The sequence below is a fragment of the Peromyscus leucopus genome, chromosome 23 (genome assembly GCF_004664715.2).
Source record: "Peromyscus leucopus breed LL Stock chromosome 23, UCI_PerLeu_2.1, whole genome shotgun sequence".
Classification (NCBI taxonomy): domain Eukaryota; kingdom Metazoa; phylum Chordata; class Mammalia; order Rodentia; family Cricetidae; genus Peromyscus; species Peromyscus leucopus.
The window spans coordinates 2711558-2736465 of NC_051082.1; the positions used below are offsets into that span (position 1 = coordinate 2711558).

General features: G+C 53.3%; 2 protein-coding genes across 3 annotated transcripts; one reads left to right on the forward strand and one right to left on the reverse strand.

The window, feature by feature from the left end:
- The first annotated feature begins 7351 nt into the window (after positions 1 to 7351).
- Tfip11 (tuftelin interacting protein 11) lies at positions 7352 to 19294 on the forward strand. Of its 2 annotated transcripts, XM_028858809.2 has the most exons (14): positions 7355 to 7458; positions 8938 to 9142; positions 9427 to 9644; positions 11144 to 11297; positions 11537 to 11693; positions 12896 to 13023; positions 13672 to 13824; positions 14772 to 15299; positions 15380 to 15486; positions 15991 to 16159; positions 16545 to 16788; positions 17120 to 17262; positions 17598 to 17763; positions 18891 to 19294. In XM_028858809.2, exons 3-14 carry the CDS (start codon positions 9436 to 9438, stop codon positions 19244 to 19246), a joined length of 2514 nt encoding a protein of 837 aa, XP_028714642.1. In that variant the 5' UTR covers positions 7355 to 7458; positions 8938 to 9142; positions 9427 to 9435; the 3' UTR covers positions 19247 to 19294. The 2 variants fall into 2 exon arrangements, with proteins under 2 accessions (XP_028714643.1, XP_028714642.1); XM_028858810.2 differs by lacking the exon at positions 8938 to 9142 and having other exon boundaries at positions 7352 to 7458.
- On the reverse strand, positions 19295 to 24908 carry Srrd (SRR1 domain containing). Its single transcript, XM_028858811.2, has 7 exons — positions 24730 to 24908; positions 22974 to 23014; positions 21731 to 21954; positions 21547 to 21645; positions 20331 to 20485; positions 19945 to 19990; positions 19295 to 19651 (listed from the first exon to the last, which is right to left on the reverse strand). Exons 1-7 carry the CDS (start codon positions 24897 to 24899, stop codon positions 19460 to 19462), a joined length of 927 nt encoding a protein of 308 aa, XP_028714644.1. The 5' UTR covers positions 24900 to 24908; the 3' UTR covers positions 19295 to 19459.

Consider the following 24908-nt stretch of genomic DNA (forward strand, 5'->3'; position numbering starts at 1 on the left):
AGGCATGGACAGTGTCTGTATTAGGAGCACAGGAGACTCATGGCTGGGCAGCAGGGAACACTCAGATCTTCCCTGTGCCTTTCCCCTCCGGCTGCACACAGAGAGCATGGGAACCGCCCCTGTGGAATCTTGGGTTCTGAGAGCCAGTGAGGCAAGCTCAATCAGTGACTCTCCAGACAAGCACTGACATTCTGTCTTCCAGAGGACTTCCTCCTTCTCAGCTAGAGTGCCTGGAGGCTTCCACATGGCAATCTAAGATAATCAGGCTGCTCTTACTGTCCAGGCTTCCCTGAGCAGATGTTTCAGAGGTGACTGGTAATGTCCTTTTTCTTTTTCCCGAGACAGGATTTCTCTGTGTAGTCCTGGATGTCCTGGATCTCACTCTGTGGACCAGGCTGGCCTCAAACTCATAGAGATCCTGAGTGCTGGGATTAAAGGTGTGTGCCACCGCTGTCTGGCTGTGACTGGTCATTTTCAAAATGAGCCTGCACGCTTGTGTTTCGGTTTGTCTGGAGTCCTCCCTCCATGAAGAGATGGAGGAACACACTGAGCGGGGAGGGGCAAGTGGACAGAGATACTTCTCAACCACGGGACATCCCATTGGCCATTAGGAATGCACTGGGCAGGCAGAGATCTCAGGTGTCATTTCTCAGGCATTGTCCACCATTTTGTTGAGGTAGGCTCTCTCACTGGCCTAGAACTGGCCAAGTAGGTTAGGCTGACCTAAGTGAGTAAGCCTCAGGCATGTTAACATTCTGATCCACTCCTTGAAATTCCACCCCTTGGCACTGCCCTGGGTCCTGACATAAAAGCCTCATTTCTAAGGAAAAACTCCTCCCCTTCCTCTCTCTCTCCTACTTTTCAGCCCATGAGGTGCACACTGTCGATCTCTCTCTCTCTCTCTCTCTCTCTCTCTCTCTCTCTCTCTCTCTCTCTCTCTCTATTTCTCTGTCTCTCCCTTTCCTGTCTTTCTCTTCATCTCTCTATTATAGTAAACCCTCCACATGGATGCAGCGTCTGGGTTGTGAATAACTGGCCGCTACCGCTGCCATGATCGCATGGCATGCATCTGCCCAGCATGTTTCCCTGCACATGCGAGATACCCTTGCCTCCATGCAACAATTCATAACAAGGGATACACCTGTCTCTGCCTACCCAGTGCTGGGATTAAAAGTGCTTGCCACTGAAAGGACCAAACAGCTGCCATAACAGGCTGTCAGTCTTCTCTCAGAGATCAGGTCTCAATTTCAGTTTCCTGAGACTTGAGCAAGCAGATTCTGGGAGGGCCATGAACAAAAGACGTAGTCCTTGCAGTAGCTCCCTTTCTGCACGTACTCTGACTGCTCAAGGTTCAGCCAGTTGTTTACTGTCTGGGACCTCTCACCAACTTATAGTGGGTCAATGTGACCGTGCGAGGCCAGCCAGCCTCCAAAGCAGCTCAAGGACAGAGCCTGGGACTTGTCCAGGCCTGCCCCCAAATGATAACTGTAACCCCCAACCAGTAAATTCAAAGGTTACACACCCTCACCCAATCATATGATGCAAAGGCTTGTACCACCCTGCTTGCGGTTTTCCCTTTAAAAACCCCTCACTCTGAGAGCTCAGGGCTGTCCTCCACCCGCTGTGTTGAGTGTTGGACACGGACCAAGCCCGGGCTTGCTTGTTATCAATAAACCCCCTTGTGTTCTGCATCAGATATCGGCTCTGTGGGGGTCTTGCTTGGAGGTCTCGTGATGCGACCACAACACCACCATGCCTAATTGTAGGTGGACTTTTCCTGTTCTGACTGCCTGGTCCCAAATAAACACACAGAGGCTTATATTAATTACAAATGCTCACCAAAAGCTCAGGCTTGTTACTAACTCTCACATTTAAATCAACCCATTTCTATTAACCTGTGTATTGCCGCGTGGCTCGTGGCTTTACCTGTCCTCTAGCATGTCTTGCTTCCTGGGCGGCTGGCTCATGTCTCTCTCTGACCCCGCCCTTCTTCCCCACCCCAGCATTTTCAGTTTGGTTTTCCCGCCTAGCTTTATTCTGCTATAGGCCAAGCAGCTTTTTATTAACCAATGAGAGCAATACATATTCACAGTGTACAGAGGATTATTGCACAGCACCTAGTTTTTTGTTTTTAACATGGGTTTATTAAACTTAAACTCAGGTCCTCATGCTTTGTTTCTTTTCTTTTTTCCCTTTTCTTTACTTTCTTTCTTTTTTTTTTTTTTTAATTTCAAGACAGGGTCTCTATGTAGCCCTGGCTGTCCTGGAACTCACTCTGTAGACCAGGCTGGCCTCGAATCACAGAGATCTGCCAACCTCTGCCTCCCAAGTGCTGGGGTTAAAGGTCGTGCACTACCATGCCCCGGTCCTCAGGCTTTGAGGCAAGCCTTTGCCCACCAAGCTACTCCCTCAGCACGCCTGTGTGCTTTCAACTGTCCTGTAAACATGTTTATTTTTATGCACATGGTTGTTTTGCCCACATGTATGCCTGGGGACCACTTAGGTGCCTGGTGCTCAAGGAGGATGAAGAGGCCGCTGGAGCCTCTGGACCTGACCTGGAGTGACAGACAGTTATATACAAGCTGGCTATGTGGATGCTGAGAACCGAACCCAAGTCCTTTGCAAGAGAAACCAATGCTCTTAACTGCTGGGTTATCCCTCCAGCTCCTCCCCGACACGGTGTGCTTCCGAGGGTCCTGGCTCTGCGGCCCTCACCAGCAGCCCAGCTTTCTCTATAGTGCAGGGTCTCCTGAGACTAAAGCAGAAGCCAGAAACCATGTGCAGAAACTTTTAAAGGGAAACCAGGTTTGCTGATCTCAGCCGATCTGGGTTTCCAATCCTGCCAAGTTCGGTACACCGTGTCTATTTTTGTAACAGACTTCAAAATAAGAATGAGACATGTGCCGTGGCATAATGTCACTGTCCTAAGAAAAAGTACATGTGCTAGACTTTAAATATATCAGCTTTGAAATTGCCACCTAAGGATTGTTTCTATGGTACCAGCCTATTTAAAGTTGTAACTAAGCCAGGCTCCCCCACACCCCACACAATCTTTCGAGTGGATGCAGAAACTTCACAGGGAGTGATCAGGATTGCGGACAGTGAGGTGACAATGGACGCTCTCTTCAAAGGCTGAGAAAGAGAGGATGTCTGCAGAGGTCTTTAACGATGACCTTGGATGTATGGAAGTCTCTCTGTCACCTCAGAAAAGAAAGTGGTGCTGTTAAAGCTGATATTCCTGTGTTCCTGGGGGCCAGGCCTGGTGCTATTCTTCAACTTGCTTCAAGCTGCAGGCGCTTACCCTCTTCCTGGAATCTATATTCTCTTCTCCGGAAGGGGTAGGATGGACCAATGAGTGTCAAGGGCTTGCCACATTCTTGATGAGGAGCCATGCTGTTTAAAAACCCCTACACTGCTTAGTACCTCACTGGGAATCTAGACATGGGCCTGCCTGGATGTCCCTAGGTACCAAGGCTAGGTCTTTATCTGAGACAGGAGTGGTGACAGGAGACAGGGGTGGATATGGGTCCGCTCAATCTAGGCCTGTGGATATTTTTTATCCTTGCTCTCCCAAAGGCTGAGCATTTGAACTGAGAGTTGTTTTGTTTTATTTTTCAAGACAGGGTTTCTCTGTATAGTCCCGGCTGTCCTGGAACTCGATCTATGTGGACCAGGCTGGCCTCCAACTCAGAGATCTGCCTGCCTCTGTCTCCCGAGTGCTGGGATTAAAGGTGTATGCGACCACTGTCTGGCTTTAAACTGAGAAATCTTGATGAAGGACACAGGACTAATCTTTGAGGTTGGGAGGTTTCCATGTAGTTAGGTCATTGGCCTAGGCTCCAGGGACTTATATCCATCCCTCTCTCCTGTCACTTCTCAAAAAAAAACCCTAGCCTTGGGACTTGGGGACATCCAGGCTCATATCTGTGAAACCTTCCCATCCTCAGAAGTGTATAAAAACAGACTCCTACTTCTCCCACGTGGGTGCCGAGTGTCTGTAATAAGTCTCTGCCGTACTTGGTGCTGGGTCCCTGAACTCCCCTCAGAGGCTCTACCGTGCCTGCCTGTCTGTCTGTCCGTGGTGTAAACAGCTTTTCTAACCAACTCCTCACTCCCCAGTCATCTGTTTCAGCATCCCTCTTAGCGCTCCCTGCAAACCTTCCACCCATTTTGTTACATTGTTTGGGCATAGCTCCTAGGCACTCCAGACATTTTGACAGGTCTCGTGGATGAGTGGATGCATTGACTGACCAACCAGTTTGAAATGTCCCCGTTAGCTTAGTTGTCGCCTTGACACAGTCATCTGAAAGGGAAGCTCGGATGGACTGTCCAGATATGACTGGCCTGTAGGCATGTCTACTGCGGATGGTCTTGAGTTATTGATGCTCACTGTGGACAGCTCCCAGGTCAGGTGGTCCTGGGCTGTATAACAACACATGAGCCCGTGAATAAGCCAGGGGACCACCCAGCAAGCAGCATTCCTCCATGGTTCCTGCCTCCTTGAGTTCCTGTCCTGATTTCCTTCGATGATGAACTTGTTACATTATGGAACAGAACCTGCCTCTAGGTCAGTGTTTCTCAACATTTCTAACCCTTTCATACAGTTCCTCATGGGGTGGTGACCCACAACCATAAAATTGTTTTCATTGCTACTTTGTAACTGTCATTTTGCTACTGTTATGAATCATAGTGTAAAAATTTTTGGAGACAGAAGTTTGCCAAAGGGGCTGTGACCCACAGGTTGAGGACTGGTTGGTACTCTACGTGGAACCATGCTTTTGCCTCCCCCCACTTAAGGGCTAATCTAGGGACCTGCTTAAGGATAACCACATGAAGGCTCATCTTAAAACACTGTAAATACCCACCCAGGTTCAGATGGGTCTTTCTGAGTTCTGACTCAGTAAAAATGTACCCCTTCTTTTTTCTTTTTGTTTCTTTTTTGCTTTCATTTCTCTTTCTTTTTTTGGAGACAAGACCTCATTATTTAGCCCTGGATATCCTGGAACTTGCTATCTAGGGCAGGTCTCACTGAGATCCGATCACCTCTGCCTTCCCAGTGCTGGAATGAGAGGTGTGTGTAATCATGCCTGGCACATTTCTTTCTTTCTTTCTTTTTTTTTTTTCCTGTCTTTTTCATTTGGATTTTGGTCAGAGCCTAAGTGTGAGAAGGTTTTTGTTTTATCAAAGACGGCTAGCTTGCCTAAGGGCCAGTATTCCACAACCTTCCCCATTCGGTGAAACTCTGGTAGTAAATGCCCAAACCCCGAATGCCAGATCCTCGAGACTTGACTGCCACAGGCTTCCCCTGTGTGAGGATTATGAAGTAGCTGAACATGGTAAATTGAGGTTGAGCTCCTACCAACGGGACGAGGCACAGACACCACCTTCCTCAGAACAGGAATGGAGTAAACTTGTAGCCTGGGTGTGCTTGCCTGCCTGGCTGGGTCACTTTCACCTTGTCACATGCAGGAATATTCTTCCCCAGCATAAGTATACTTTTAATTTCTATGCACTGGGGTTCCTTGCTCATTCCCTGAAGGCCCCCTGCCTGCCATGTGATTGACCTCTATGCCAGTTTATCTTATGACCTGGCTTTCCCCTTCTCCAGTCTCCTCCCCCAGGTAGTTTCTAGGTTTCCAGCTTGCCTGCCCTGGGTTTTTTTCTTTAAATTTGCACTTTGGGCATCCAGACTTATCCTCTAATACCCCCTCCCTGCTATGTGGCTGACCTCCATACTGGCTATCTCAAATGGTATCACGCCTTCCCCCTCCCCTCTCCATTCTCCTGGGGGCAGCTGAGAGTTACAGCTTGCCTGCCCTTTGAAGGATGCCCTCTAGCTTTCATTTATATCTGTTCTTAAATTCTTTCATTAATGTGACTAGAATCTCCAAGAAGGGCCCTGATTTCACCAATATCATGATGGCTCTGACAGACTCCCCAAGGGCTTCACTAGTATGTCTTTCCTGTGTGGTTTAGTTAGGTTTTATTGTTTTTTTGTGTTTTTTTTTTTTTCAAGACAAGGTTTCTCTGTGTAGCTTTGCGCCTTTCCTGGAACTCACTAGGTAGCCCAGGCTGGCCTCGAACTCACAGAGTTCCCCCTGGCTCTGCCTCCCAAGTGCTGGGATTAAAGGCGTGCGCCACCACCGCCCGGCAGGTTTTATTGTTGTATTGTAAAGACCCTGACCAAAAGCAACTTGGGGAGGAAAGGGTTTATTTGTTTTACAGTTCACTCAGTAAAAACAAGACAGAAATTTAAAGCAAGAACGGAAATAGCAGCCATGGAGGAACACTGCTTACTGGCTTGCTGTCCATGCTCACCTAGGACAACCAGAGAAGCGGTGGCCCCAACCACAGTGGGCTGGGCCCTCCCACATCAATCATTAATCAAGTAAAGGACCTTCACAGACTTGCCTACAGGCCATCTAAGATAACTCTTGTGTGTGCCAAGCTGACAGGGAAAAACAAAAATAAAACCAACCAGCCAAACAAAAAACAACCAAAAACCCCACCAGGATATGGTCTTTTAACTCTTTGTGAGAGAAAACTAACCTGTTCTTTAACCCGAGATGACATCAGACTATGACCTGGAAAAGTGTAAGATGAAATATGCTCCTTCTTGCCTGGCGGTGGTGGCGTCGCAGGCCTTTAATCCCAGCGCTCAAGAGGCAGAGGCAGGTGGATCTCTGAGTTCAAGGCCAGCCTGGTCTACAGAGCGAGCTCCAGGACAGCCAGGGCTACACTGAGAAATCCTGTCTCAGAAAAAACTAATCCAAACCAAACCAACCAACCAACAAAACAAAACAAAAAACCGCTTCTCCTTAGTTGTTTATCACAGCAACAGAGAACTAACTAGAGAGGAAACGAATAAAACCGTTTCCTACGGATGGAATGCTTGGGCACTCCTTCCGCCATTCATTCCTTAAACCGTTTCCGGGTCCACGCTGGCTTGTCCTAAAAGAGCCAGGAACGAGGAGGCACTCCGGTCCATAAATCAGTTGTCTTAGTGTCATTATATTTCGGAAGAAAACAGGCACAGGGACTGGCAAAGGACCGCGGCTTTGTTTACAGCCTGGCCGGAACTGCCTGGAGGTAAGTTCTCAGGTCCCCGGGACAATGGTCCAGACGGCCTGGCCGGCGGTTCTCATCGCGGGCGGCTTCACCCGACGACCTGACTCCAGCACCCGACGACCGCGAACCCTCGGCCCAGATGGCTACACGGCCTCAGTCCCGGTGGGAACCGGAAGCAGCAGGGCGGGATCACTAGTTCTTCCGGCACGCAGACCCGCCCCCTCTCTAGCGTTAAGTCGCTGCCGGGGCAACAGCGCGCCATTTCCGCCGCTGGGAGACGTCATTCCGGCGCGCCGGCAGGGCCACATCCGGGTTCCTGCTGGCGGGCTCCTCGCAGGCTCTCGGACGCTGGGCGACCGCTGTGTGGACCGCGATCGCTGAACCCGCGAGGTGAGCGGGCGGCGGGGCCGCGGGCGGCGTCCCGGGAGCGCGGGGCTGATCCCCTGCGGCGAAGGCCCCACGGCCTCCCTGTGCCCCGGTCTCCAGCTCTGCCCGCTGCGGGACCGGGATCAGACGAAGCGCCGGGACCCGATGCTGACACTAAATACTCAGCCCCGGTCGCGCTCGTGTTGTGAGCGTCTGCTGACCGCTGTGGGCTTCTTGCCATCTCTGTGCTGGGGGCGGGGGGGCGTCTGTATTGTACTCCGGTGGGTCCGGGGCTCCCTGCCTGCTTTGAGGGCTTTGCACTCAGTGTGCACTCGTAGCTGAGGTTGGAACTTGTTGCGGTTAACCGGTGCTTAGTGAGGCGGAGCAGGGAGACCTTTGTAACTTCTAAGCAGTTCCACCCGAGCCAGAGGAGGTCCAGATCTCGCTGTACGGAAGACCGCTGTCGGTCAGTGGTGCAGCTGAACACGGTGGCCTCACGTACTGAGGAAGTTAGTGTGCAACGTACCGCGCTGGGGGTTTTGTATGTTGTATCCACGCGTGTGATAACCACGCACAGAGGCGCTGGTAGAGGTGGGCTGTGGTTTAAGTGTTACTGATTTTATCCATCCATCCGTTCGTTCCTTCCGGTTTTTGTTTTTTTTTTTTTTTTTTTTTTTTTTTTTTGGTTTTTCGAGACAGGGTTTCTCTGTGTAGCTTTGCGCCTTTCCTGGAGCTCACTTGGTAGCCCAGGCTGGCCTCGAACTCACAGAGATCCGCCTGGCTCTGCCTCCCGAGTGCTGGGATTAAAGGCGTGCGCCACCAACGCCCGGCTTTCCTTCCGGTTTTTGGAGACAGGGTTTCTCTTACGTACCCTTGGCTGTCCTGGAACTCGCTCAGTAGACCAGGCTGGCCTTGAACTCACAGAGATCTGCTTTTCTCTGCTTCCTGAGTGCTGGGGTTAAAGGGGTGTGCCATTAGGCCTGGTGAGGATGCTGGGGGTTTTTTTGTTTTTGTTTTGTTTTGTTTTGTTCTTTTGGTTTCTCGAGACAGGGTTTCTCTGTAGTTTTGGTGCCTGTCCTGGATTTTGCTCTGTAGACCAGGCTGGCCTCGAACTCACAGAGATTTGTCTGGCTCTGCCTCCCAAGTGCTGGGATTAGGTGTGTGCCAATGCCACCAGGTGAGGACGATGTTTTTTTAAGCACCTACTGGGAGTTCAGTTTTTGTTGTTATTTTGTTTGTTTTGAGACCAAGTCTCACGGTGTAGCCCTGGCTGACCTGGGACTCACTATGTAGACCAAGCTGACTTTGAATTTACAGAGATAGACCCTGGGGGGGGGGGGCGAGGAGTGGGGGAACGGTGTTGTCTTTTCTCAAGTGCCACCTTAATCAGTCCTTACAAGCGCCTTCTGAAACTGACTGTAGCCACCGATGCAGTTAATGCAGTTAGAGAGATGGCTGAATAGATTCCTGGGTAGAACAGTTTATTTATCCCACACTCTATAGGTGCGACTGTGAAGTGTCACTTGTAAAGACTGCAGCCTTCCATTACCTCAGACGCTGCTCGGGTTTGGGAGAGAAAACCTGAGTGTTACACTGTCATTCAGTCTCATGAAACAGCATTTCAGAAGACGTTCAGAAGTTTCCCTGGGACTCCAAATCGGCTAGATATAACTCTTCCCTGGAAAATCGGGAAGGCTTGGTTTCTAAGGTAATAACAGAGCTGTTACTTCTTTCCTGTGGCACTCGTGTGTGATGTTTGACTCAGACAAGGCCATGGCAGTGTGGGTTGTTAGGCCTGAGTGGGCTGCTGGGACTGACTTCTCTCACTTGTTGCAGGGCTGGTCACTTTGTCCTGTGTTTAATGGCTACTTTACTGAATAGCAGCATGGGGCTAATGGGATTTCCTTTGGAGGAAACAGGAATAGAGATTCCCGGGGACTCTTTGGCTGGCCCTAGGTTTTCACAGTGCTCTTCTTGTCCCCCTTCCTCTAGTGACCGGCTATGTCGCTGTCCCACCTGTACCGGGACGGCGAAGGCCACCTGGATGATGACGACGACGAGCGTGAGAACTTTGAGATCACAGACTGGGATCTCCAGAATGAGTTCAACCCCAACAGGCAGCGCCACTGGCAGACCAAGGAGGAGGCCACCTATGGGGTGTGGGCTGAGCGTGACTCGGACGAGGAGAGGCCCAGCTTTGGAGGCAAACGGTACTGTCTGCTGGGCTGCATGCCCTGGCTCTAGAGGGTCAGGGAGGCACCCCCAGAAGGCTCTTCTCCTGGCCTTATTGAGTCCTGTAGCTCCAGCGTCTTGCTGTGTGTTGTTGAGTGGGGGTGGCAGGTTCCTCCTCAGGAATAATGGGTGTGATGAGAGTGCTGTTCCTTATGGAGAGAGGCGTGCTAGTCACCACAGGCACGGCAGCTTTGGAAGCGTGCCCTGGTCAGGAGCATCCTCACAGGTCCTGAAGGATAGGGGGGTCAGGGAAGACTCACTCTGGAAAAGACTGTCGGCTAAAACAAAGGTAGAAAGTGACAGGTCCACAGGGCAAGTGTGGTGGTACAGCCTGGGCTACATAGTAAGACACTGTGTTGGTACAGCCTGGGCTACATAGTAAGACACTGTGGTGGTACAGCCTGGGCTACATAGTAAGACACTGTCTCACAGTCAAAGAAAAAACAACAAAAAAAGCATGTGTCCCCACACTTGATGACCCTCAGAATTTTTTAAATTATACTTAGGATCCCCATCCCTATCCCCACTCCCACCTCACCCACCAAGAAAGGGATTCTTTGTATGGCTCTTGCAGTACTGGAACTCCCTCTGTAGATCAGGCTGGTCTGGAACTCACAGAGTGCAGGGATCAAAGGCATGCGCTACCACCACCCAGCTTGGATTTTTATCTATCTGTTTGATTTTCACACTTGAAATGTTATCTAAAACAAATGCTGTGTGTGTGTTGCTGGGAATTGGACCCAGGGCCACATGCATGCTAGGTAAGTGCTTTACCACTCTCAAGCTAAAAGCAGTCTTTTCAGTTGTGAAGGGAGGCCCAGTGGGGTGGCTCAGCAAGTCAAGGTGCTTGTCACTGCCCCAGGAGCCTGGCTGGCTGAGTTCAGTCACCAGATCCTGCATGAAAGGTGAAGAGGAAGAACCACTCCACACAGCTGTCCTCTGACAGGTCACATGCTGTCCAGGCCCATAGGCCTCATCATAAACACAACAGTAATACCATTTAAAGTGTCAAAGGGGAGTAACGTTATTACATCTTATTTTGAATTTATAATCAACTATTGATAATGACAAATCCTCAGCTACAGATTCAAATTGAACAGACCCCATAAATGTTAAATGTAGGCTGGAAGATGACTCAGCAGTTAAGATCGAATCCTGCTCTTGCAGACCTGAGTTTGGCCCCAGCCCGTCAGCTCACAACTGCCTATAATTCCAGCTTCAGGGGATCTATGCTTTTAGCTCCTTGGACACTCACACAGTCATGTGCATAACCACACACAGAGATACTGTTTTTTAAAATGTTAAACATGAGACTGCTGGAGGCCAGTTTTGAGTCCCTTTTGGTGTGTGGACATAAGTAAACATACAATGCTTTAAAGTGGATCCCGTGAAGGCCCTCTCTCTAAGGAGTTCTCTTCTGGACAGCGTGCTGCAGAGGTGTTCTCTATAGACTTGGGGGATTTGTGTCTGTCTGCAGGGCTCGAGACTATTCTGCGCCCGTCAACTTCATCAGCGCAGGGCTCAAGAAAGGGGCGGCTGAGGAAGTGGACTCTGAGGACTCTGATGATGATGAGAAGCCTGCAAAGCAGGAGGAGTTTCCGAAGGATTTGGGACCAAAGAAGTTAAAGACGGTAGGTCTTGCAGGGTAGTCTCCAGGTGGCACCCATCAGAGGTCACCAGTGCAGAGGCTTCCTCGACAGGGAGAAGCCCGTGGGTCCTGAGCCTCTTTCCTGGCCTGTGTCCCGACGTGGTGTTGGTTCACATACAGCTTTTCGTAATGTACTGTAGCTGCAGGCTGTTCTCCCGTTGGCCCGAGTCCCTCGTATTCTCTGTTTCTCTCTCACCCTCGCTCATCTTGCCTTCTTCGCAGGGCGGCAATTTTAAGCCCAGCCAGAAAGGCTTTGCCGGAGGAACCAAGTCCTTCATGGACTTTGGCAGCTGGGAGCGGCACACAAAGGGGATCGGGCAGAAGCTGCTGCAGAAGATGGGCTATGTCCCCGGGCGGGGCCTGGGGAAGAACGCACAAGGTGAGGCTGGGGCCCGGGAGGAGTGGGTGTATGTGTGTGTGTGTGTGGGGGGGCTCACCTCATCTGCCTCTTCCCTCCAGGGAGCCTGTCAAGTATGGCGTGAGCTCAGTGCATCAGGCCCTGGGAAGGATGCTTAAACTCAAAACCAAACAAAACAGCTGTTAATTCTGCAGCTGGGTTTGACAGTGTGGCACTTGTGCCCCCAGCTGCCTGGCTTTCTTTCTCAGAATGAAGTAGCTGCTTAAGTGGGAAGGAAAGTGTTGGGGTCTAAAGTGGCTGCAATAACTGCGAATATTCCAGAGTCGGACAGTTTCACTGAGAACTCAGATTTTGCCCGGCAGGAGTTGGGCCGCTTTGCAGCTGCCTCTGGAGCTGTGTGAGGTCTTAAAGCTGTGTCCTCTGCTCCCTGTAGCCTGCCAAGTGACCGTTTCCGTGAGCCTGCTGGGCTCTGAGGCTCAGCTCTGTCCTCCCTGCTTCTGTAGTCTTTCTCAGTCAGCAACTCGGCGCCAGCTAGGTCAGTGTCAGCATGGCGGCCTTCACCAGCGAGGATGTGCCTGCTGCTGGCTGACCGGAACCATGTTCCCCACACCATCCCCATTGAGAAACAGCCCCAGGCACACACAGCTCATCACCTTGGCCCAGAGCCACGAGGAGCAAGAACTTGGTCTTTTCCAGCAGGGACTGGGTCCGGCGTAATTCGCACCCGGGGCCACCCATGTTCATCTCTGTAGTGCTGAGCATGTGCTGGGAAGAAGATGGCAGAGCATCTGTGAGGTTCCAACAGTGCTGAGGGGGAATGGAAGGAAAACCCGGGAGCAGCAGGAATCCCCATGAAAATGCTGTGTGTTTATTTCCAGGGCTTAGCCGTGTTACAAACGTTAATTGCAGGCTGTGTGAGCCCTTACCAGTCCACAGCTGTCCTTCATCCCGTCGGCTCCTGAGTTAATGCTGGCAGTGGACAGTGCATAGGGCCGAGTCCTCAGACAGAAGTGGTCTGTTTCCCACTCATCTACAGGCTCCATGTTCCGAAGTGATGTCACTCCTCAAGTCTCGGAGCATGGCACTGTCCTGAGCACAGACAGGGTCCTGCCCTGAGCAGTGGTGTGCTGTGGGGTGAGGAGCAGGAGGCGTTCTTAGTGGTGTCTTCGCATAGGTTGCCAAGATCTGAAAAGTGTGTCTGTCTGTCACCTGCCCCTGCTCAGGTATCATCAACCCCATTGAAGCCAAGCAGAGAAAAGGCAAAGGGGCTGTGGGGGCCTACGGCTCAGAGCGGACCACTCAGTCTCTGCAGGACTTCCCCGTGGCTGACTCAGAGGAGGAGGCTGAAGAGGTACGGGGAAGGGCAGCCGTGTGGGTGGCTCGCGCCTTGGCCATTCCAGACAGCGGTTACTCACGGGCCTTTGGGTGTCACCACACATCTGCCTGTGTGGCAGGCCCTGCTGGGGGCTCAGCATGCAGCCAGTGGCAGAGTGCAGCCCTAGGCTCGGGTGTGTGGGAGGTGAGCAGGGTGGGCACTGGCATGCTGCGCTGCGGTGGTCGACTGCAGAGCAGGTTCAGCTCAGAGACGGCCGGCCCTGCAGGAGACTGGGGGCCGTGATTCCTGCACGACTGCAACTCCGGACACTTGACAGGAACGGCAGGTTAAAGCCGTGTGAGAAATAAAACGGCAGTCACGGCGCTGACTTGAGGGTGGGCGTGTCCCCGCTCAGGCTGCCCTCTGCTCACCGTTTCCTGTGGGGCTCTGCCAGGTGGGGCAGTGCTTTCTAAATTCCTTGTGCTGTTTCTGAGTTCTGCATGAGTCAGTGAGGACCAGCAGAGCTTTGCCCTTCCCCCGGGGCACCTGCCCTGGCACCTCACGCCTGTGCTGTGCAGGGGTGCCGGGAGGTGGTGCTTGGGGGTCCAGGCAAGGCCTTGGTCCTGGCTGCTGTGGAAGAGGCTCCCCCTGTTCTCACTCTCTGCATCCATCCCTCTGCCTCAGGAGTTTCAGAAGGAGCTGAGCCAGTGGAGGAAAGACCCCAGTGGGAGCAAGAAGAAGCCGAAGTACTCTTACAAGACTGTGGAGGAGCTGAAGGCCAAGGGTAGGATCAGCAAGAAGCTCACAGCGCCTCAGAAGGAGCTGTCTCAGGTCAAGGTATGAGGGCTTCACATCGGTCCCCGTCCGTCCTCTGGGTCTGATAACTAGGTTACTGGTGTGTGTGTGTGTGTGTGTGTGTGTGTGTGTGTGTGTGTGTGTGTGTGTGTGTGTGTGTGTGTGTGTGTGTGTTGCCTCCCTTGCTCTTTCCCAAGACAGAATCTCACCATGTAACCTAGGTTGGCCTAGAATTCTTAGCCCAGGCTGGCCTCACATACTCAGTCCTCCTCTCCCCTCCTGACATTGGGATTCCAGTGCATGACCGCTTCTCAGTCCAGTTCTTCTGCCCCTTCATGGCACAACAGTGGTGAGGGCAAGCGCAAAGTGCTCCTATCCGTCTGGAGCTCGTGCCCAGTGAACGCAGTAACAGTTCTAGTAGAAAGTACTTGGCAAGCACAGAACGTGCCAGGCCCTGCCTTCCACCGCATGCACTGCAGAGCAGACCGCCTCCCCATGCAGACCACTGCGGGGAGCGTAGCTCCTGACCCTGGGCCGCTCTTCAGCCGGCAGCTTCCTTTGCTTCGTTTTGGGTTCTCTGTAGACACATTTGTAGGTAAACTTTGCTCCTCTTGAGACCTAGGAGAGGGCTCCTGGGAGTGCAGCAAGCAGGTAGGGAAGGCGTGCTGACTGGCTGGGAGCCAGGAGAAAGACCTCTCCTCTAAGGACTTCTGACTTGGGGTCCCGACTGGTCCACAGGTGTCAGGGCTGTCGTAGCTGTGAATGAAGTGAGAGGTTTGGGACCGCTGGGATGGGGGGGGGATGGCCTCCCCCTCGGTGATGGACAGTGGCGGCAGCTGCCCGTCATGGTTCCGTATGAGGTAGTGTGGTGCGACAGCTCCAGCCTGTGGTAGGCAGCTCTGTCCACTAGCAGGGCTCTTGACACTTGGCCAGCGTCCTGTCCCCCTGCAGTGGGGGCTGACAGGGGGCACCCTGCCACTCTTTCCAAGGTGATCGACATGACAGGCCGGGAGCAGAAGGTGTACTACAGTTACAGCCAGATCAGCCACAAGCACAGCGTGCCCGACGAGGGGCTGCCGTTGCTGGCGCAGCTGCCCCCCACGGCCGGCAAGGAAGCCAAGGTGCCAGGCTTTGCGCTGCCCGAGTTGGAGCATAATCTGCAGCTGCTCATTGAGCGCACGGAGCAGGAGATCATCCAGAGTGACCGCCAGCTGCAGCACGAGCGGGACATGGTGGTCAGCCTGTCGCACGAGCTTGAGAAGACCGCCGAGGTCCTGGCACACGAGGAGCGCGTCATCTCCAACCTCAGCAAGGTGCTGGCCCTGGTGGAGGAGTGTGAGCGCCGCATGCAGCCCCATGGCACCGACCCCCTCACGCTGGATGAGTGTGCCCGCATCTTTGAGACACTGCAGGACAAGTACTATGAGGAGTACCGCCTGGCCGACCGAGCAGATCTTGCCGTGGCCATCGTCTACCCACTTGTGAAGGACTACTTCAAGGACTGGCACCCCCTCGAGGTGCGCTGGGGTGCAGCCTGCAGCTTGGTCAGGGGCATGGCTACTGAGGTGGGAAGGCTGATGATGTCACTCTTCTGCAGGATGGCAGCTATGGCACCCAGATCATCTCCAAGTGGAAGAGCCTCCTGGAGAACGACCAGCTTCTGTCTCACAGCAGCCAGGACCTGTCCTCAGACGCCTTCCACAGGTACCAGGGCCCCACCCCCCTGTGTCCCCTTGCCTCCCCGAGGAGCAGGAATCCTGCTAAAGGCTCCTCTCAACTCTGCTCCACGCCGGCACTGCTCTGGGGGATGAAGGCATGCTCGCTCACATGTGTTGCATCCTGAGCGTCCAGGAGCTGGGCTGACCCTGGGAGGACCATGAGCAGCTTTGACCCACAGACTGGAAAGGTGGCAGGTGGCAGACAAGTGAACAGGCAGTGCGGGGTACAAGTGAGAACTGAGAATGAGGCAGGCGTGGAGAAGGCAGAGGTGACCCCGAGTGTGAGATGTGTGGACAGAGGCTCTTGGTGGGAAAGTGCCTCATCCCCTGCTGACACCATTAGCTCACGTGGTCCTGTGGCAGCTCTGTCAGTGCGTGGTACCACTGAGGAGCCCAAGGCCCAGAGCCAAGGCATCACGGGAGCCCCTGCGTGGGTCTGTGGGTGGCACACTTTGAAGCCAACCTGACCAGCTGCCCTTGCCTCTCACAGGCTCATGTGGGAGGTCTGGATGCCTTTTGTTCGGAATGTTGTCGCCCAGTGGCAGCCCAGGAACTGTGAACCGATGGTGGACTTCCTGGACAGCTGGGCACACATCATCCCTGTGTGGATCCTGGACAATATCCTGGACCAGCTCATCTTCCCCAAGCTGCAGAAGGAGGTAGGACAGAGCCCTGACTGTCTCTGACCACTTAGCACCTCTGCCACTAGACTGCTGGGATTGTGGGACTCTGTTAACACAGCCGGTGTCCTACAGGACTCATTCCAGCCTTTTCCCTAGTGCTCCCTTCCTACGCCATCAAGGGGAGGGGATTCATGTCCTCAGTGCCTTTAGTGAACCTTGAGCCACGCTGAGGTTGGCGTCGGTGGTGTGAGTGTTTTCTTTTCCTCTGTGGAGGGACCTAGAGTACACAATGCCTGCCATTTACCTCCACGGTGGATCTTGCCCTCCATACACATCAAGGACTGTGGCCCTTGGTCCTAAGGACCGCACTGGTGTGTCATGAACTGTCTGCACTGCTCCTCCTTCTCCATTCGTCCTGCAGGTGGACAACTGGAACCCCTTGACAGACACTGTTCCCATCCATTCGTGGATCCATCCGTGGCTGCCCCTCATGCAGGCCCGCCTGGAGCCGCTCTACTCCCCCGTCCGCAGCAAGCTGTCCAGCGCGCTGCAGAAGTGGCACCCCAGTGATGCCTCAGCCAAGCTCATCCTGCAGCCTTGGAAAGAGGTCCTCACCCCCGGGTCCTGGGAGGCCTTCATGCTCAGGAACATTGTGCCCAAGCTGGGTAAGGAGACGGGGACATGTGGGGTTTGCTCAGAGTCCCACCACCAGGTGTACTGCTTTGGCAGAGGTGGAAGGGGCGTGGAACCAGGGTCTTCCTGATGTTTCTTCACCACTGTGACCAAGGTCTGAGTGACGACTCTGGGCTCTCTGCGCCTTGTGGTTTTCCTGACGGGGCCAGAGAGCCACTGGCTTCTTCAGGGCTTGTGAATCCCGGGGTGGAAGGAAGGATCTGACCAGACTGAAGAGTGCTGGATAGCACCCTTTGCTTCCCTGACTGCACTGCGGGAGCTGAGCCACTGCGGGAGCTGACCCAGGGACCGCCTCTCTTGCAGGCATGTGCCTGGGCGAGCTCGTCATCAACCCCCACCAGCAGCACATGGACGCCTTCTACTGGGTGATGGACTGGGAAGGGATGATTTCTGTCTCCAGCCTGGTGGGGCTGCTGGAGAAGCATTTCTTCCCCAAGTGGCTTCAGGTGCGTAGTGTGGTCCAGGAGGGACCTAGTGGGGTGGCGAGAGCCTCGGGGTCCTCAGTGCCCCTTGCTGTCTGGGCATGATACCGCCTCAGCTCAGCTCCTCACAGACTCTGTCCGGAGATGTGGAGATTAAGGGTCAGCACGTGTAGGCCACAGGCAGGCTCCAGATTCTACAAGTAACTGCTAGATGCTGCAGCTCTGTGAGCCTGTAGTGCGGGCTGTGGGGAGGAACAGCGTTGCATACAGCAGACGGCCCTGGGGCACTCTGCTCACACCACTGTGGGCCAGCGTCTTCCCAGTGTGGCCGCTGGCTCAGAGACCTGTGTCCTTTGCAGGTGCTGTGCTCCTGGCTCAGTAACAGCCCCAATTACGAGGAGATCACCAAGTGGTACCTGGGCTGGAAATCCATGTTCTCAGACCAGGTGCTGGCACACCCCTCCGTCAAGGACAAGTTCAACGAAGCACTTGACATCATGAACAGGGCTGTGTCCTCCAACGTGGGTGAGTGGGGTTCCTGTAGGGTGTCCTGGACCTGGTCCCTAAACACTGTCTTCTGTGAGGCCAGCCCAAGCGTAACTCCACTCTCTGGAGAGTGTCCAGTGGACTCAGCTCCTTCCAGAGGCCAACAGGCGTTGGGTCTGACTCCAGGCAGCCTCCCACACTGCTGTGCACAGACAGTGTTCGGTGCTCCGCTTTCCGAGCGATGCTCTGTGTTTGACAGTGTGGTGCCTACTTCATGGGCTACAATGGCTGCGCGTCCGTGGCACTGGGCAGCTGGGTCCTCGTGTCATTGCTTGCTGTGGAGGCCCAGGGCTGCTGTGTGGACTGAAGGTGTTCATAGCAGGAGCAAGCGTTGCCACTTAAACTTTATACACTACACGGGCCTGGGCCTCTCCTTGCTGTGTTAGCTCTCGGTGAGGCCCAGTGCTTATGGAGGCCGTGTGGCTCCGGGTGGCAGCTGGGACGGGAGTTGCTATCTCCTTTAACCCATCTCCACCTCGTCCACCCCAGACCATGTTCCCAGAATTCCTTCCCTGTACCTTTCACAACAGCATTTGGGTCACCCTACGATCCTTCACGTAGCCATACTCGGGCTCCCTAAATATAGTTTCCTTTTTTTTTTTTTAATTTAAAATTTTGTGTTTATGTTTGTGTCTGGAGGGGGCTGCTGTACACGTGAGTGCAGTGTCGGGGACCCAGAAGAGGGTATCAGATCCCAGGGATCTGGGGTTAGAAAGTTTTGGGCCAGCTGAAGCGAGTCCTGGGAATCAAACTGGATTCTCTGCAAGCATAAGACATACTCCCAACCAATGAGCTATCTCTCCAACCCCCGTTTTCCATTCCTTGAGGGCAGGGGCCTCTGTAGCCATGTTAGACTACGAGGTAGTCTTGTGGATGGTGATTTTAGAGGGCCACTTCTGGGCCCACTCTCATCTGAATCAGGTTTGCGTCTGATATTTGATATTAGCTACAAGTTCCCAGGCCAGTTTTGTGGTACTGTCCCCAAGCACACAGTGATCATGGATTAGTGCCTGGGTCCTCAGGCAGAGTTGCCTCAGTGAGTCACACGTACCGTGGCATCGTATGCATGTTGGGGTCACCTCTCCTCACCGCCCTCCTTCTTTCAGGTGCCTACATGCAGCCAGGTGCGCGAGAGAACATTGCCTACCTCACCCACACACAGCGCAGGAAGGACTTCCAGTATGAGGCCATGCAGGAGCGCCGTGAGGCTGAGAACATGGCTCAGAGGGGCATCGGGGTGGCTGCCAGCTCCGTGCCCATGAACTTCAAGGACCTCATTGAGACCAAGGCGGAGGAGCACAACATCGTGTTCATGCCCGTCATTGGCAAGCGGCACGAGGGCAAGCAGCTCTACACCTTTGGCCGCATCGTCATCTACATCGACCGGGGCGTGGTCTTCGTGCAGGGCGAGAAGACCTGGGTGCCCACCTCCCTGCAGAGCCTCATAGACATGGCCAAGTAACATCAGAGCCCTGCACCAGACAGGGGTGAATAAACAGCACTTTAAACCGACTTTACAAACAATGTCTCTGTTTGGGAGACCCGGCCACCAGGGCAGGATGCGATGTGATCTCAGCAGCCTGGGCGGTATTCCTGGCCTGGCACAGGAGACGGCATGGTCTGCACCATGGCTCCCGGCCCAGGTGGCAGGTAGTGCCCGCTACATCAGCTGAGCTCAGTCTGTCTGTTTCCTGATGATCTCCAGGTCCTCACAGTCCTGGTAATCGGGCTCTTCCTGAGATGCCCACAGGTCCCTGGGCAGTCCCTCCAGTTTCAGGAGAGGGAACCAGTGGACGGAGATGTCGTTAAAAGTGTCCATGTACTGCGGGGTCTCAGGCAGTGGCAGCTCCTCCAGGCTTTTCAGAATCTGAGCAGAGGTCCAGACACAGGCATTAGGCATGACCCTGCTCTCCTGCCGTACCTTTCCCTTCGCTGGCCATCCCACTGTCCTTTTGAAAATACGAAATGGGGATTTGTATTTCAATGCTTTTCAGTCCCAAAGGCAGTGGAATGCTGGACTCACCCGAGAATGAAGGGAATTGGGCACTGACTGGCTCCAGGGAAGCCCCTGCCAGGACATTATGCTTTGTGTGCTCAGAAACAGCAACGGGGAGTGTGGTTTTGCATCCCAACCCCCTACCCCGATACTCCGTCAGATACCTTCGCAATGTAGGCATAATTTTTCTGAAGAATCCTCGACAACAACCTAGAAATAAAAAAATTTATATATACACAATTAGGAAGTATATGGATGGTTCTTTCTTTAAATGAGGTGAGCTCAGAAAGGGCTGGTGGATGTGGAATGAGATGCCCCAGCAGGCAGTCGCAGGGAAGAGGGTGGCACAGGGTGGCAGAGCCAGGCACTGCGAAGTAGGTCTTTGCACTTGGAAACATGGCTGCTCAAACACACTGTCCCCAAGAAGAGGAAATTATTTGCAGATTCCTTAAGTGCTTTAAGCTGGACCCAGGGTTTGGCATCTGCCCTAAACCTTTTACCCAGTTCCTTATGGGGAAAGCCTTTCTGCCTGCAGGTGGGTCTGGCTTACCTTTCCTCGAGGCCGCGGAAACTGTTCCCAATGATGACCATCCTGGAAAGGGCATCTACGGACCAGTTGCTCCACAGCAGATTGTTGTACAGAGCTGTACCACAGTGTGGCATGTAGAAGACAGTGGGCTGGCCTTGGATACTGTGCTTGCCTTCCTGTGGAAACAGAAGGGGTGCTAAGGAGCCGAGTGCAAAGCCTAACTTCTGTGGCATGGCTGTGAGCGATGTAAATGGGAGCTAGATGGCTGTACAGGAAAGGAACCCAAGCTCCTTTATTCCATGTGATGACCGTCCCCATGTCCTACATTCCAGAACCCTGTATCACTGCAGATCCTCTTCACAGTGGGGTCAGTCATCCCTTAACAGCTGTCTGGCCACACCTCCCACTGGCAGCGTCCCTCATCTGGCTCTCAGCTGCTACTTGGCCCAAAATTCCTCTAGTGGCGCTTTGGTTACGTCCTGTGGTTGCCTCCACAGGAGCTGCCTGTGGTCTTGGACACAGCCCTTGAGGCTCTTGGTGCACACGCTAACCTTGCTGCTCAGCTTGGTCCCTCAGGCCTCACTCATTTGCTCTGTACAAAGCCAGCACTCAAAGGCTGGTCTGAAGTGAGTGCTGTAGGGTCTCCCCACTCACTGCTCAAGCAGCAGGATCATGAGGCTGAGAACATCCTGGGCTCCAGAGACCTTGTCAAAGCCAGGAGGGGCAGGGTCAAGGTGCTTGGAACTAGAGTTACAGATGGTTGTGAGCCTCCACATGGATGTTGGGAATCTTTTTTTTTTTTTTAATTTTATTATTATTATTATTTTTTTTTTGGTTTTTTGAGACAGGGTTTCTCTGTGTAGCTTTGGCGCCCTTCCTGGAACTCACTCTGTAGCCCAGGCTGGCCTCGAACTCACAGATCCGCCTGGCTCTGCCTCTTGAGTGCTGGGATTAAAGGCATGCGCCACCACCGCCTGGCTGGGTGTTGGGAATCTTAAGAGCAGCCAGTGCTCTTAACAGTTGCACCATCTCTCCAGCCCTGGACTTAAGGGTTTTGCAAACCTAATACTAGTTCATGGTGCTTATTCAGGTTTTCACGGTGGGTCTAAAATGAAACAGTCTGAAATGAAACTGACTACCGGCTTCCACGGGCTCTAGGAAGGCCAGCCTGCTGGGGCCAGAGGAGGCACTGTCCACTGGCAGAGGTGGGTGGCCTGGAGGAGATGAAAACACCTACCTCATTCTCACTGAGGACAGTCACCCCGAGGGAAGTGAGTACTGAAACTTCAGCTTGGCTGAACAGAGGGTCATAGACCCAGCAGCGGCTTCTGGGGATCTGGATGGGAAGAGGGAGGGCCGCTTTGGTCAGTTCCAGGCACACCTCCACCATACCAGGTGCAGGAGAAGACCACAAAGCTCACCTGGCACTTCTCCAGGAAGAGAAGCATAAAAGCGAGCTGGCTCCGAGCAGTGACGCAGGACGCAAAGTTCCCCAGGCCGTAGCACACACATTTCACAGGGCAAGTGCGCGTGGCCACCGGCTCTCCCGACCCGCCAGGTGATGAGCCGAGGCACAGCCTTCCGAGGGCTTCCGTTAGACCCTGCAGCTGCTCCAGCTGTTTTCTAAGACACTGGGTGATGGTTTCTGAAAGATCATTGCCCCAGATGCGGTCAGAGCATGCACTCTGACCCCTGGAGCCTGGACAGAAGGGCAACAGGCCTCAACACCCAGTGTGACGCTGCCTGAGACTGTCCAGGCTGCCGAAGGTGGGATCCTGAACTCTACTGCCCCAAACCTAAGAGCAGGTTTAAAGGTTTACATCTAAAACCATGTGACTGAGACGTTTGTGCTGATTGTGTGAAGCTCTTGAAAGGTGTGCAGGATGCTGATGACCTCTACAAAGGGAATGGAGTGCTAGGTTCAAAACCACTGTCTCCACACCTCCGGCCCTCCTTTAGGTTGCCGTCATAAAAGAAGAAGCTATTTGTTCCAGCACTAAGCTGCTTTTGCTCACCAAGGTGGCAAAGTCTGCACAGGTTCCCCAGGTGAGGAAAGGCTGGACAGGAAACTGTCTATGTCCTTGCTGGGAGGAGAACCCTAGAACTTTTTTTTTGGGTAGCAGCTTGATGCTGCCTTTCATTTAACAATCCAACTCTGGGGACTGCAGCCTGCAGAGGAGACGCAACTGAGTGACTGAACGGGAGCCTTTGATACAAGGCGTAAGATGACCTGTCTTTTCATCTGTCTTTCACAAGGAACCATGCTGACACACACTGTATTGAGGACATATTAAGGTCTGCCCTGTAATGTCAAGGGAAAAGCAGGATAATTATAAAATGTAGCCATCCTGATGACTGACAGTGTTTATTGCCTTCGGTGTGACAGCAAGGACTTACTATCTTACTTAATTCACAAAACTACACTGCACTGTGTGTATATGTATATATTTTTTTTTATATATATATACAACCATCTCCACACAGATTTGGCTGTGCCAAAGACACAACTCTGAGGAAGTCAGCATTAGAACACATCAAAGCGAGGCCATGAAGCAAAATGCCCTTCAGTGAAGGATGTCCTTTGCCCACCTTCAGGCAGGCCTTCCTTCCACTCCCAGCCACTTCCCCCTCAACCCCCAACCCCCCATGCCCAGTGATACTCACCCAGTGCTGAACTGCAGAAATCAGAGATCCGCAGGTCCTCCCTGAGAAGAAATGGCATGGTCATCTCCCTTCTCTTTGGGGCCATCCTAGCCCTGGCCATGAGCCAGATACATGGAGGATGTGGGACCCTCCGATGTAGAACCAGCCCTTACTGAATGACATACCCATGGCCTGGATGCAGGCTGCTGGGATAAAAAAGGACCCTGGTTTCCCAGGGATGGTCTGGGACTGTTCTGCATCTTTGGCCTGGCCAAGAGCAGCTCAATGAATACTGGGAAGTCCTTGGATTTGGCCTTTCTAATCTGAGTTTCCTTCTCTTAAGACTGCAGAGTAGCAGCAGGGACTAAATGAGCTACCCAGCAGGCACTCCATAAAGAGCTTTCCCATTATAATTATAATCCAAAAGGGAAAGTCCAAGGGTCTGGTCTGGTCTTTATTCAAGTCAACTGGTTTCCACAGCCTAGAATTAAAATATGCCAGAGGCAGTGTTTAGGGGACCCTGAGAGGACAGGAACTGCCCCACAGCAACCTACGTTCCTCATAAGGGAAAGGAGAACCTAATACATTAAAGCACTTTGGAAATCTAGGTCATCCCTGATCAGATTCTCTATGCTCAGGAGTCAGGAGTGAGCACCTTCATCTCACTGATGTTCGGGGACTGTAGAATTTCTGCTGGCTTCTATCTGCCCCCTCGGCCACTCGGCCAGTGATTTCTGTTCAGAGATAACTTCTTGGTCACCACTGCTTTGTGAGTCTAACTTGGTGCCCTCATCATAGAAGTGCCATCTGAAATGGTACCCAAATTTGTAACACAGCCCTGCAAGACCATAACTATAGTAAGGCAAGAACATGAAGCAGTCTGTGTATGGTGGGCACTGTCTATGTGCCCTCCAAGAAGGTACAGACCAAGCTGTGGGGAGATGGTTATGCAGTAGAAGAGTCCAGTGTAATGGAGAGGTCAAGGCACGGGGTTTGAAGTCATCAAGGCCTGGGCCTGCAACAATGACCTTTGTATGTCTCTTAGAGTGCCAAGATCCTAATGGGGCTGTGAAGCATGAAAGATGCAAAAGTCTGTGCACACAGCGGCTGCTCACTAAACCACTGATGCCAATGTTGAGAACTCTGTTCTTGTAGCAGTCTCGATTTACAATACCGGCTGGGCGTAATCGCGTACCATTAGGAGAGACAGAGGCAGAATCTCCTCCAGTTCCAGGCCTGCTGGGATAGCCTAAGCTATCACAAACCCCCAACCGAAGCTGGGAAGATGGCTCCTAGGGTGAAGGCACTTGCCACCAAGCCCGACAACCTAGGTTTGACCATCCTGACCCATGCAGTGAAGGGAATGGTCCCCTGATCTCCACATACGCACCGTGACGCACGGCCCCCTCAACCTCAAATAAAGAAAACCCCAACCAACCAACTAAAGAAAACCATCAACACGGGGCACGGAATCAACATGAACAGGAAATCCGGGCCCTGGGCTTACCAGGTGCCAGGAAGGGCTTCACGGTCAACACATCACCTCATCCTCTGAGCAACCAACCCTACCCTACCTAAGGCTACCAGCACCATCCCCAAAACGGCAAACTGAGGCACAGCATGACAAGCCGTTCTAACTGCAGCCGCGGCAAACGGCAGCTTCGCCCGAGAGCTGGCGACACACTGCGACCCGAGAGGAGCTTGGCCTCCCCAGCAGGTTGGCACACCCGCTCGGGGACACTGAGGGTGGGGGGTGGACTCCGGGCGCTGCACTCACTCGGCCTCCCGCAGGCGGCGCCGCACAGCCTCGCCGTCCGCCTCGGGCTCGGCTCGGGCCCCGCGGGCCCGCCCCTGGTCCCGCCGCGGCCGCCTGCTCCCCGCGGGGCGCTTCTTCCGCGGAGCCACGGCGCTCCAGGGCTCCGGCGCCGGCGCCGCGACCGCCGCCATGCCGCCGAC

Excerpts from the sequence above, each read along its gene's own strand:
- Srrd (XM_028858811.2), bottom strand. The coding sequence starts at position 24,899 with ATGGCGGCGGTCGCGGCGCCGGCGCCGGAGCCCTGGAGCGCCGTGGCT. Across the intron at positions 23,015-24,729 it reads CGCCGCCTGCGGGAGGCCGA|GGAGGACCTGCGGATCTCTG; the intron begins GTGAGTGCAGCG and ends ATTTCTTCTCAG. Across the intron at positions 19,652-19,944 it reads ATTATGCCTACATTGCGAAG|ATTCTGAAAAGCCTGGAGGA; the intron begins GTATCTGACGGA and ends ACCTCTGCTCAG.
- Tfip11 (XM_028858810.2), top strand. The coding sequence starts at position 9,436 with ATGTCGCTGTCCCACCTGTACCGGGACGGCGAAGGCCACCTGGATGAT. Across the intron at positions 15,300-15,379 it reads AGGACTGGCACCCCCTCGAG|GATGGCAGCTATGGCACCCA; the intron begins GTGCGCTGGGGT and ends ACTCTTCTGCAG. Across the intron at positions 16,160-16,544 it reads TCCCCAAGCTGCAGAAGGAG|GTGGACAACTGGAACCCCTT; the intron begins GTAGGACAGAGC and ends TTCGTCCTGCAG.